Below are 13,635 nucleotides of genomic sequence, written 5' to 3'. Positions count from 1 at the left end.
AAAGCAAAAGTATATGGGATAGATTTATAGTCATAGTCCCAGGCCTTGTCCACCTGGAAATGACTTAGGACAACTTCTTAGAGAGCGAAGAACCTCCATTTTCAGTGGTTTTGGCTTGTAATATTTGTTTGCCATGAGAATTGTATTCCCTATATTTCATGTCAGAGTCAGAGTGTGATTGGTCGACATGGCAGACAGATGTTGCAGCCAATACAGAATCAATTTGTCTTGGGAGTGACAGATACAAGTCCTGCATAGTGGCCAGAGGGATTTTTAGCCATTCTACTTGCAGAATAGTGGCCAGGTCACTACATGATTCTGGTGGAGGAAAACATTTTCTGACTCTCTTCTCCAAAACACCCCAAGGTGGCTCAATAATATTTGGATCTGGTGATTGTGCAGGCCATGGGAGATGTTCAACTTCACTTTCATGTTCATCAAACCACTCTGTCACCAGTCCTGCTGGTGCATTGATGTGTATTGGTGCATTATCATCCTGATATACAGCACTGCCTTCAGGATACAATGTTTGAACCATTGGGTGCACATGGTCCTCTAGAATGGTGCAGTAGTCCTTGACAGTGACGCACCCATCTAGCACAAGTATTGGGCCTAAAAAATGCCATCTGGAAATACTAAACCATCACTGATCCACCCTCATGTTTTACTCTGGGCATGCAACAGTCTGGGTGGTACGTTACTTTGGGGCTTCTCCACACCGTAACTCCCAGATGTGGGAAAGAAAGTGAAGGTGTACTCATCAGAGAACAATGTGTTTCAAATTCCACAGCCCTAGATTTTCACTGCTGTACCATTGAAACTGATCTTTGAATTAGCACGAGTGACCAAAGGTTTGGCTATAGCAGCCTGGCCATGTACATTGACTCTATGGAGCTCCTGAGGAACAGTTTTGGTGGAAACAGGAGAGTTGAGGTGCACATTTAATTCTGCAGTGAGTTGAGCAGCTGTGATTTTATGTTTTTTAGATACAATCTGGGTTAGCACCCGGACATCCCTTTCAGACAGCTTCCTCTTGCGTCCACAGTTACTCCTGTTGGATGTGGTTCATCCCTTTTGGTGGTCTGCTGGCATTATCATGGATACCGTGGCTCTTGATACATTACAAAGACTTGCTGTCTTGGTCACTGATGCACCAGCGAGATGCACACCGACATGCCATTTAACATCAAGGCAACACCGTCACAAAGATGAATTCTTTAGTTTATGTTTGTAAAGTGTGTAAGAGGCAGCTTAGTCTGCTGGGATAACAGTGCTGGGTGGATTTGTGTACTGTAAACTTTAACCAGTGCTGAAATGCTCAGTAATTTCAGTTACTATGCACAAGCCTATCTCGAGGTATTAAGCGAAGGACTTAACTTGGAGCGTTAACACCTCAGGCCTGATTAAAAAGGCCCACCAGCCAGGCCTCTACTTCCTCAGGAAGCTAAAACAAGCTGGGCTTGGGAGCCTGGTTCTGAAGAGTTTCTATCGAGGGGCGGTAGAAAGCATCATCAGCTCCTACATTACTGTGTGGCACGGCAATAGCACCGCAGCGGAGAGGAAAGCCCTGGAGAGAGTAGTTAAGGCTGCACAGAGGACAGTGGGGAGCGGGCTCCCCTCTGTTACTGAATTGTACATTGCAAGATGCAGAGGAAGAGCTCTCCGCATTATTAAGGACTCCATTCACCCTGCACACAGTCTATTTCAACCTATTCCCTCTTCTCAAAAAACAGCTTCTACCCTGAGGCAATTAGACTGCTGAACTCTAGCCGTGCACTATAGGTCCTCTCCCATCAAACACAATCATACACAATCACAAGATGCTTACAGTAGATAGTATTTAATTACAATATATCTCTATATTTTAAGTGTAATATAATCCCGTGGTGAAATACATATATAACTTTACTAGCCCAATGTACAAAGTGTGCAATATAGTTTCTGTAAATTTGCAATACACTATGTATAGCTTATGTCTAATTCTGGCATAATATATCTCTGACTGCTTTTATTTATATTCATGTATATACATCCTCATATTTATATCACCCTGTTATTTATGTCGCTTAAATAGGACCTGGGTACTAAATTTGTACCATAAGATGGAAGTGTGCTGGTATGACAATAAAGAATCCTTGAATCCTTGAATCTAAGAAAAAGTTAGTTAATGAGATAGTTTAATGAATGACAATTAAAATTATGTTGTGCTCACATATCCTTATGAGAAACTCCACTCAGGGCTATTACTAGTTTATTCTGAATGGTTATTCCTGTGTTTTCGTCATTTGCCTTTGGTTGGAAAAGTTCCCTCTAAACTTCCCTGCATTTATTTTTAGATGTGGTTTTGGCTGGCCATGGAAGGCCCCACACATTTCCTCCTTTATAGCAATGGACTTTTGTTTTCATAGACAATAAGCCTCGCTAGCTCTTGTACATTAGTTTATAGGTTTTAGTAGTATAGTATATATTTTTTTATTTTATGTGACCCATTTTACCTGATTGCTTACTGTACGTTCCTTGCTGTTCACTACATGAGGGATGTGAATCTGCCATACAAACAGCTGCAAAAGAAGATGTAAAGCTGTGATCTTCAAGTTAGAGTTATATAGGCCTGATTTTATGATGAGTGTAATGTGTATGAAACAATAGTACCATGTTATCAGCTCAGCTGGGAAAACAATGCATTAGTCATTCACATGGTCACCCCTGGCATCATGCTTTGGAGAGATTGCCTACCATCTGCTCCTCTAAACAGTGCTGCTTAGTTCCATTGCCGCCAGTAACCATGCATGCATGCACTCTCTCTCTCTCTCTCTCTCTCTCTCTCACACACACACACACACACACACACACACACACACACACACAAAGTTTTAAGAAACTCTTTTACATAGGAAATGCCCTAAAGGACAATTTGGCTCATGTGTTTTTCTTAACATGAGTGCTGGTTGTGGCAGGCTTACTGTAGAGTTACTACAGGTCTACATGTTTGAACTTTTAGGCAAAATTCCATATTTTTTACTGCTGTTTTTGCACTATTCCAGTATGAGGAGTGACAGGAAATGGAAGATTGAACACTCATAAACTCATCTCTTTCAAACTCATTCAAACTCAGTTTTTCTTTTTTATTCAAAAGGCAATGGCGCTAAAATAACAGCGTTGAAGTAGTATTAGTGAATTTTAACGCCCGGAGTGATTTTAATAAAAAACTTTTTTGATTTCTCATTTCTGATTCACTCTCTGATTACCGAACAGGGAGGGCATTTTGCTGACGCGGAAAAAAGTCCAACTTCGCGTAAACAAGGCAAAAGATACTCCATGTTACAACATTTTATTTCTTTGTATTCATAAGAAAGACCTGCTGAACAGAAAGTCAAGAAGTATGGGCTTCAACCTTTAGCTTTAACCTTTTAATTATTAATAAAAACTCTTAAATATATGTCGGGAACAAAATAGCCGACACAAATCCAGTTATACTGAGCTTTAATAAACCAAACAAATAAACACAAACACATAAAGCAGAACTCTAGCAGAAAAGCAGAAAATTTAAACAGACCTGGGTCGGGTCATTAGTAAACATTAATGTAACTGGGCTAGGCTATGACAGGAATTCAGAAACAGGATCAATATTAACAATAGTACTTGGTAATAAACTGGCTTAGAAAATCTGAATTTGGTCCTGAGAGTCCTTAAATACTCTGATTGTGTTTGTGTAGGAAATAGATAACAGGTTTGCACAGTCAGTAATTAGGTGAACTTAAACGTATGGGAGTTTGTGGTGTCTGGGTGTTGTAGTCCATAGTGTCTATGTTTGATGTTTTTGGATTTGAAATCTAATAATGATAGACCAGACCAATGTATACCAAATGTGCTTATACATAATTGTGTAATGCATATGTGCAAAGATTTTATTAAACACATGATCATATCCAGAAATCTAAACACAAAAATGCAACATAAGCTGAACAAAGAGCTCACAGTTTGGTAAGTGCACTGCTGATTGAGAAGTCTTTGGTTATGCATGAGGGGGTTTATTATATAGGTTAATTAAATCACTTCCTTTAATGTTTTCTTCTTTTTCATTATTATTATTATCATCATCATCATCACCCTCATGATGGTATTGTTGAAAATTCTGATGATGCAAGAGAGAGAATAGACACACTGCACCACCAAATCATAAATATGACCAAATCCATATTACCATGATCCATATTACTGAGTCCAGACTGAATGCATGTATAACTGACTCACATATACAACAATGACTACACACATAAAAATGTTGAACTGTACGGTTTCTGTAGAGAAAGGCCATATAAAGCTGCTACCATGCAACCTTTTGCTACAGGTTTAACACGAGGATCATTATTCCTGAACCAAATAAAGAAATCAAGACCAATAAATATGTGTATAAATAAATCATGTGCAAACCATCAAGGAAAAGAAAACTAGAAATGAGCAGCTGTTCTTTTAATGGACAGCTGAAGTGGTTTAGTGTCTCAAGTAAAATAACCACTAGTGTCACTTGTGTAAGGTGCTGCACTAAATTTATTAACTCCATGGGACCAGCCATTGAGGAAGCCTTTTGTGGAGCCTCTTCCATCCAGCTACCTGGTTTCAGTGTCTTAATGCAAGCAGGGATGTGCGACAAGCATGCGCTGTGTTTTCTGCCCTGAATATGCAATAACTCAGTTAGAATGCAAATTCTCAACGTGATGCACACATGTGGACACAGGAATAGCACAGCACTGATTATATATCTCACATCCTTCAGATGTAGGTCAGGTGGGTGAGTTTCCAAGAACAAGCTATGCATCCTTCCCATAGGTCCACAGGAGTTTCGAGGATGTCAGTCCCACCCATTGTCTTTGATCATGTGGGCAAGTTCAATGATGAACTTGCCCTCCTTGTACTTCTGACTGCTCTCAAAAGCATGTTCCTAATGTGGAAGAGAGAGAGTCATTTATCATCCTACATCATATCTAGTCAAACAGAGCTCAAACATGGTAAATCAAGCACCTGCCACTATTACAGAAATTAGATTTACTCATTTGGTAACCGCAGGGCCTGTGTAAAGCAACTCAACACTGGTCACAATGACATAAAATCAGACTGTGTATTAATATCTTTTTTTTTTTAAATATATTAATATGATATAGTTTTTTCCAATATAAATTTTCCCCATATTAACAGTCAGGGAGGGGCGATCGTTTCCTCTGAACCATATGACTGGCTGTAGAGCCGTGATTAATGTGAGAGTGCTACAATATGTGTCTCCGATCCCACCCACCACCAATCAGCTCTCTCTAGACCCCCAGCTGCGAGAGGCCACAGCATTTCCCGGGAATAAAATTTTATTGATATCTAAACAGAGATGCAAGAAGAGTGGGAGATGATCCTTGCTGAGATACCGGCACACAGGAAGCTGATTGCCCTTCATTTTTAGGACATACATTTTATTTATACATATATAAATAGTTTATTTCTGAAAATGATTTTTGTTTGAAGCGCAGAATGTTTTTTTTTAAACTGTATAAATGATTTTAAGCTTGGTTTCAGATTTGAAAACATTTTACTCAATAAAAGAATCAGTTCTATTCAACCATTATCCAAAGCGGCCTGACACAGAACTCATTTAAATATACCCTAAAGGTACCTGGACATTATATGATTCTGTTCACTACCTCTATGAACGTCATAGGTATTAGAAAGAAATCTACAAAAAGAAACTGTAATAGTTAACTTCAGGGTGGTTAAAACAATCTACTGTGTATTGGGGAACATCAAACCATTTCATCATATAACTGTTTACTGTAGCTGATCTATAGATTAGATTGACACGCCATACACGCCTCACTTCTGTGAGATGCTGATGCCATGTTAAGGGAGTGCTAAAGGCATAATGTATTAATAACAATAAACTGAGATTTTTGTTAGGGATTGCATAAGGAAACGCTTCAGAAAGATTGCTTTGATGGCATACATGACCTCCCAACCTTTTGTTAAGAGCATTGAGGAGGAATGCAAATGTCTGAGCAACCAAGATGTCTCACCATGCTCCCCATTGCCCAAAAGGGATTTTCGAAAAACATTTTAGAAGGATCTGGGCAAAGAGATTTCCTGCGATGCTGGGAAGCAAGAAGAATAAGATATACATTATCTGCCGGAGATATCTCACTAAAACCCCAACATGAGCTGCATTCTTCACGAGTGATGCGTGAATGCAGCCCTACTTAGATAAGTGAGGAGACAGCCCTCATCCAACAAGTGTGTGTATCTCAAGCGTTTGTGTCCGGTGTCAAGGTTGTGCAAGTGGACTGGTTGTGAATGACTGCATATTATCGGGCACTTACATATTTCCAGCCCAGCGTGGTTTTGCAATTTTCACAGTAGATGTCAGCCACAGCATGGAGACCTGTCAGCAGCACCCTCTCCTCTGCTGGCCCACAACCAATATTTACCCTGAGTGTGTGGGAGAGAAAGAGCAAAATCAAAACAGAGAAATAGGACCCAAGAATGAAGGTAATACTGCCTCAGGTATTAAAGCATTTGAATCATTAGTGTTTTCTGAGTTTTACAAAAATAACTCAGTGATACACTTACACAGAGTTGAACAGATAGGCTCTGCCTTGACTACCTTGAAAAGACTGCAAAAAAAAAAAAAAGAAGAATACTGATTCAGTTGCCTGCGTCAACTTTATCTTATTGGAGTAAATAGTTTTAAACATGCCAATAAGAGAACAAAACCCTGTAATCAAATGAAAATCTCTGAGGATGGTTATACTGAAAGCTTTGGCAGATTCCCTGGGAAGATGCAAACTAAAGGAAAGCCAGTGATTACAGTGACTCAACGTGTCCCTGGCCATATGGCCATGGATCAAAAGATCTCAGATTTGTTCGTGCTTTATTAGCTGGGCTTAGCTGAGCACTGAGTAAGAATCTATTGGTATAGCACACACATATTCCATCCTTTAGTTTAAAAATATGCATAAAAAAAATGTTCTATGTCAGAAATTGATACAATAATTACGTCTAAGCAGTGTTTCTGTAAGTTGCTTTCCTCCCCTTTTCTTTACATTTTCCATTGTTTAATTGCTTAAACAGCGTTTGCTTTGAGCTTATTTTTACATTCTTCTGTCTACATTTTTCAAATAGTTTCGCCTAAACCTATACCGGCACATTGCTATAGTGACCAGATAATTTGGAATTCTATGATTCATAACCCTGCTTGGCCTTTAATAATAATTTGTAGCCTCCATGTGCTATAAATGTTCAATGCACCACACTGACCCACATTCTGCTCACTACTCCCAGACATTGCTGCACAAGAAGCGTCTCTCTCTCTCTCTTTCTCTCTCTCTTACACACACACACACACACACACACCCACACACACACACACACACACACACACACACACACACACACACACACACACAGGGCTGTGCCAACCTGTATTATCGAGCCATGTTATATATTTATCAGACTGCATTAAATAAAAAAATTAGGAATTGTTCACTGAACACTACAGCCCTCAGGTCTTTAAAAATCAAAACCCCTTAAAGGTTGCTTATTTCTCCCTAAAAATAGTTTTTAGTATGAGGAATTTAGTAAACAGGTCCTGAAGCAGTTTAAGGTGTTTAACTTTTCTGGCAGATGCTCTTATTCAAGGTGACTCCAAAAAGTGCTTAAGTTTCCGTCATTGGGGATAGATCCTTAGGAAGAAACGTTCTTTCATGTTTTATTAATGTGTTGGACAATTATTAACCCAATGTAATTTTCAGCAATCTCCTTGGTTGTTTTCTTTGATTCATGCAGGCCAATAATTTTACCCTTCTGAAAAACAGTAACAGCTTTTTCACTTGCACATGTCTTTCGAAGCTAATAATAACTGCATTATTGCATATATAATAATCACTACAGTAATTATAAAATCGATTGTCTTTTAAGTATTTTCTTATTTAAATCCAAAAGGTATTTTTTACATTAAGTTTAATGAGTACTTAAATAGACTCCCAGGCCAAAAATAAAGTCATACACTAAAATTTGGACAACCTGCAACATGCAATGTGGTGACCAGGTCATAAAATGTGAAAATGATTCCTTGTGTTTCCCAACACAATGTTTCACACTTTGAGTCCTGGAAAAATGCCTGTGCCATCAAGGAAGCAAACTCTATTAATGTGATACCCTGCTCATTCAGTATATTCAGATCATCAGCTGACTTTATTTTATTATCATATAACTAGCTAAGGCTAGACGTGACCAAATGAAGAAACCCTACAGTAGATCAAAACATAGGCTGGACAGTTGGAGCTATGCATGTTGGGTGCACCGTTCTCTGACTGAAAAATGTTACACTTTACAGCACTAAACCAAACCAGCTGGCATTTTGTCTGGCAACCAGTCTGTGGTTTTAAAATGCTTGACAAGTGTTGTGCATTGGAATGCCACGACATTCAAGGTCGAAAACCTGGGAGAACCTGGGAGGCTATTTTTTTTTTTTTTATCAGTATCCTACTGACAAAAATTAAACAGATTTAAGTTTATCCAGCATCCAGCAAAGTTACAAGGCTAATACTGGACAAAATAAAAAAATCTCTGTTGGTGATCACTGTGGATGTGTAATGAGTATTTTGTCTTAGGTAGCATAATTTATCATGAAATAAATAAAATGTTTGGTAAATTTAGCAATAAATATTCATTTCTAAGGCTTTGGCTCTCCAGCAATCAACAGTGAGAGCCAGTATCCACAAATGGAGAAAACTTGGAATAGTGGGGAACCTTCCCAAGAGTGGCAATAGTCGAAACCTTCCCAGTGGTAAAATCTGTTTGATGATCTGAATCATTTAAGTGTGACAACGATGCAAAAAATAAAAAATAAATAAAAAAAAATAAAAAAAAATAATAATAATAATAAATAAATAAATAAATAAAAAAACAATTGGTTTGGAAATATTGAGTGGTTTTGTACATAATAATACAGACATGATAAATATACCTTAGCAAAAAAAGAAACATCCTCTGACTTTCAATTGTTTTTACTTTCAGTAAACTTAATGTGTAAATATTTGTATAAACACTAAAAGAGTCAACACCATAAGACATAAACTAAAAATGTTTCCCAATGTGTCCCTAAATGAAGGGAGGCTCAAAATCAAAAGTACCAGTCAGTATCTGGTGTGGCCACCAGCTGCTTGAAGTACTGCAGTGCATCTCCTCCTCATGGACTGTCCTCCTATTGCGGACAGTCTGAGCACTGAGGGAGGGATTGTGTGTTCCCGGTGTGACTCGAGCAGTTGTTGTGGCCATCCTGTACCTGTCACGCAGGTGTGATATTCGGATGTACCGATCCTGTGCAGGTGTTGTTACACGTGGTCTTCCACTGCGAGGATGATCAGCTGTCCTTCCTGTCTCCCTGTAGCACTGTCTTAGGCGTCTCACAGTGCGGACATGGCGATTTATTGCCCTAGCCAGATCAGCAGTCCTCATGCCTCCCTGCAGCATGCCTAATGCACGTTCACGCAGATGAGCAGGGACCCTGGGCATCTTTCTTTGGGTGTTTTTCACAGTCAGTAGACAAGTCTCTTTAGTGTCCTGCGTTTTTAAAACTATGACCTTATTAAATGCCTACTTTCTGTAAGCTGTTAAGGTCTTAACGACCATTCCACAGGTGCATGTTAATTAATTGATTATGGTTAATTGAACATGCATGGAAAACATTGGTTAAACCCTTTACAATGAAGATCTGTAAAGTTATTTTGATTTTTACAACATTATTGTTGAAACAATAATAAAACATCATAAAAGGGCTGGTACCAACCTTGGAGATGAGCTCGTCGTGGTTGGCCAAATGAGCCCTGCAGTGAATGCAGCTGTATGTGCGATGGCAGTTGGGTAAATAGGCCTGGAAGGTCTTTGAGCGCGTCATGGCAGCAGTGGCAGGTGAGACGGCAGAGGAGCGCAGTGGGAATGGACGGTCTAGCCAGGACAGCTCACACTGAAAACAGTGATGCACACAGGTGAGAGCCATGGTGCAACTTAAAAGAGGAGAGATCACTCCTATTTTGAAGGAAGGGGACATTAAAGGCATGCTCATTACCCCAAGTGTGTAAACTGTGTGTGTGTGTATGATGGTAGGGCAGTAGTTGCTCAATAGTTTTAGTTTCTGAAAAAATAAAAATAAAGTTCTTAGGAATCCAGAAAGTAATGTTAGGCTCTCAGCTCATTAACAAGTCCAAGAATAAAACTAGTCCTATTCTACAATTAAATACAAGCCAAACAATGAGAGATATTACCAGTCTTTGACAAGAAACCCTTGCACAAATTTGCGGACTGATTGTGTGTGTTTCACTTGCTTTCACTCCTGTTAAATCGTAAACACACGCAAACACAGGCATGCACTTTGTACTTCAGCTGAGCTGGGAATACTGGGTGACAGTAAGACGAATAATACAATAGCCATTATCTAATGAAAGACACTAGGACAGCGACAGGGCCGGTATTCTTTCACAGACAATGGCATAGTAAGACTGTATATTGAGCACGACTGAGAGGCAACATGCTATAGGCTAAAAGAAAGATTCTTGTCTACCAAGGAGGTCAGTAAATAATTTGGATAATGTTACTGGTCAGTTGGTGCAGAAAAGTAATAAAGATGCTTATGCAATAATTACACCAGATGCATATTGTCACTGCAAAAGTAAAGGCACCCGACATAATCATGTTAAAGTTGAGTCCCTGCGAATTTGTCATCAGTACACCCATTTATACAGTACTGTGCAAAAGTCTTGGCCACCCGTTTATATTTAGCCCAAATGTTGTTATAGATGTTTATTAAATCAAAACAATTCAATATTTCCAAAAGTAACTTAAAAAATTGTGGCATGTTCTCCAATATGCTCAGTAAACCCGTCTCCCTAATCACTGCTGTGCTGGTGTGAATGTGTTATAAGTTAATTTGTAACTGTGAGTTTGTAAACGAGAAAAAAGGATGCCCTACGTATGATTTTCATGAAATAAGCAGCATGTAGTGCTTAGTTTTTTTGTGGTCTGAGGGTATACCTGTAATAAAAGGTACATAAAAAAAGGAAGGTGATTATTTTGCCAGCTCTTTGTTTTTTCCATCTCATTTGCTTTATGCTGATGCTCTGTGTCCTACTCGCCATCTTCTCTCTGAGCTGTACTTATGCAAAAAGGAATTTAACTCAGACCTCAGATTAAAAGCATTTATAAAGTCTGCACAAGAGGGAAAAAAGCAGCTTTTGTGTTTGCCGTTTTGGTGGAACAGCTGCCTGAAATTAGGCTCTTGAGCATAATTAGCCATTATTATCCATTCAGACATTCAGTAATTAATGCAGGAGCACACTCTTGCAAATGCAATCTCATATTCAAATAGATGTCTTATTTTGTCTTATTTTTTTGTTTCTTTTCCAGGGTCTGTATTTTTACAGCTGAAAGCTGAAATTTATAATGCTTTGAAGATGTGCGATAATGCATAAGTCAGCTCTAAACCTGTTTAACAATAGCATTCACTGTCAGAAGGGATAGGCTATTCTCAGTTAATCTTGTCCTTAATAAATGGCCACCACATTGGTCTGATAACCAATTTTTCTAATATGCTTAGTTTAGTTCAAAAAAGAGAAAATAATAACATGTAGTGCTGCCAGAACAGAAGCAAAGCCCATGAGCATCTGCTACACTTTGTCTATCCCATTATCTGATCCATGTCATGCAGTGTGCTCACATACTGCCAGCACTAGTTTTTTTTATTTATTAGTTTTTGCTGAGCAAAATTCAAGCCTCCTTTGTCACACTCATCCATCCCCAAGCTTTACCAAAGCAGCCTAGAAAAGCCAATATGTTTTGTTGGAGGTGCTTCTGAGAATGACACAAAATGAACTGAAAGCCTGAATTCTCTTCATATTTTATTGTGGCCTTTTGGTACAAAATAACAGAAGACTTTTAGAAATGCATGTTTTCACATTGCAACAATCGTCCTCTATACAGACCATTTAAGTATACACAGAATAATACTGTTCACAGCACCTAATACCTGTATTTAACAGTAAATATAATTTACTTAATGAATCATTAGTCTTGCTTAAATTTACTTCTCAGGTATTTTTCTAAAAATTTGTAAAATGTGTTTTTTTTTTGTCATTTAAAATATCAATGTTTCACTTTGATGAAAGCAACATCTTTCATGGGCAGAGGTATTTCACATGTTCACAGTGGAATATGTTTAAATCTTAATAGGAAAACAAAAACAAAGGAAAATAACAAAGACTGTTTTCAAGTCAGATAATTAAGCCGGTTTCACTACTCTGAGTGGCCAGTTTTCAATTTAAATTCAATTTTATTTGTATAGCGCATTTAACAATGATCACTGTTGCAAAGCAGCGTTACAGATTTAAAAGAAAATTAAGGAAATGTGTCTGTAATGTGTGAGAAAATATGTATGAATCATCAGATTGTCCCTGATGAGCAACCTTGAAAGGAACCAGACTCAACAGGGAACCCATCCTCATTTTGGTGATAAGGGATGGCAGGAATTGTTTTGCACTCATACTGTGTGTTGGACGACTGGAAGATGAGTATAACAGAAGAGATGTTTAACTTCATTTGGACTCAAGTTCGTTATTGGAGGCTCACGTATAACAATTGTAGGAATTTCCACTATTATTTATAATATTGAATGTTGAAGACTATTAACTTTTGAATAAATTGTAATATGAGTTTATAAACCAGGAATAAGAACACGCTTTATAGTATATTATTGCATGGATTCCTCGATATAAATAAGAAAGCGGAGATGCTCACAGTGCAAGGTGTCACCGGGAAGAGCGCTCCATCGTCAAGGCATCTTTTTTACTTCATGTTATTAATCGATGCAGATTCTATCTTAAGCACAGTCTGAGTATCTATAATGAACACTGCGTTTAATATTGACAAACGATCCAGTTTGTCAAACGCTACATTGTAATAAACTGCGTGTGGTCTAAAGTACCAGCTAATTAACGCAACACCGAACTTTCAGACAAAACGAAATATACCGTACAATATGATACTAATGTATTACTGTGAAAAATAATGGGACCTATCGTACCTCAGAACTGGAAAGGACTGCTTCAGTCGGACCATCTCCGCTCTTCTTTAAAGCCAACTTCAGCCACAGTAAGTCGCCACCATTGTAGCAGTTAAACTTTCAATAAACCGTCCAGGCTCTCGCACGGCTATAAGTGGACACTATAAATACATACAGCAGGGTGGCGCATTGGCCCATCATTCCGCCTCCTGCTTGAATGACAGGCAAGATAACCAACCAATAGAAGCGCACGGCCTAGCAACAATATCCTGATTGGCCCATCAGAACCGCAAAACAGCCAATGCAGAAGGAAAGCAAAGCTTACATCAACTCCTACGTTGTCGTCCTTCTTCATACTTCATTAAACACCAGTTAATTGACAGCATGTTTTTTGTCCCCCCTCCAACCTTTTATGAGTTCGGATAAGACGAATGAACCACATAAACAAACAGCACCACCCAGTGTTTTCAGCTTTAGTGCATTATTTATACCCATGATGGCATGGTTGTTACTGTATCGAGGAAAGTATACATAAGTAACATAGC

At 38.6% G+C, this 13,635-nt stretch overlaps 1 protein-coding gene across 1 annotated transcript; it reads right to left on the bottom strand.

The window, feature by feature from the left end:
• Window positions 1-3,466: 3,466 nt before the first annotated feature.
• ypel2a (yippee-like 2a) lies at window positions 3,467-13,634 on the bottom strand. The gene is made up of 5 exons (XM_053476257.1): window positions 13,112-13,634; window positions 9,827-10,003; window positions 6,607-6,650; window positions 6,357-6,465; window positions 3,467-4,942 (listed from the first exon to the last, which is right to left on the bottom strand). Exons 2-5 carry the CDS (start codon window positions 9,932-9,934, stop codon window positions 4,853-4,855), a joined length of 351 nt encoding a protein of 116 aa, XP_053332232.1. The 5' UTR covers window positions 9,935-10,003; window positions 13,112-13,634; the 3' UTR covers window positions 3,467-4,852.
• Window position 13,635: the final 1 nt, after the last annotated feature.

Source organism: Clarias gariepinus, chromosome 17, assembly GCF_024256425.1.
Source record: "Clarias gariepinus isolate MV-2021 ecotype Netherlands chromosome 17, CGAR_prim_01v2, whole genome shotgun sequence".
Taxonomy (NCBI): Eukaryota; Metazoa; Chordata; class Actinopteri; order Siluriformes; family Clariidae; genus Clarias; species Clarias gariepinus.
The sequence above is the reverse complement of the archived record's forward strand: the minus strand, read 5'-3'. Positions and strand labels throughout refer to the sequence as shown.

What these genes read in the sequence shown, in the direction of transcription:
- ypel2a (XM_053476257.1), bottom strand. Translation starts at nt 9,934, where the DNA reads ATGACGCGCTCAAAGACCTTCCAGGCCTATTTACCCAACTGCCATCGC. An exon ending in ACGACGAGCTCATCTCCAAG is followed by an intron (nt 6,651 to 9,826) that starts GTTGGTACCAGC and finishes TTTTTTTTGCAG; the next exon opens with TCTTTTCAAGGTAGTCAAGG. An exon ending in CCACGCTGGGCTGGAAATAT is followed by an intron (nt 4,943 to 6,356) that starts GTAAGTGCCCGA and finishes CTTCCACATTAG; the next exon opens with GAACATGCTTTTGAGAGCAG.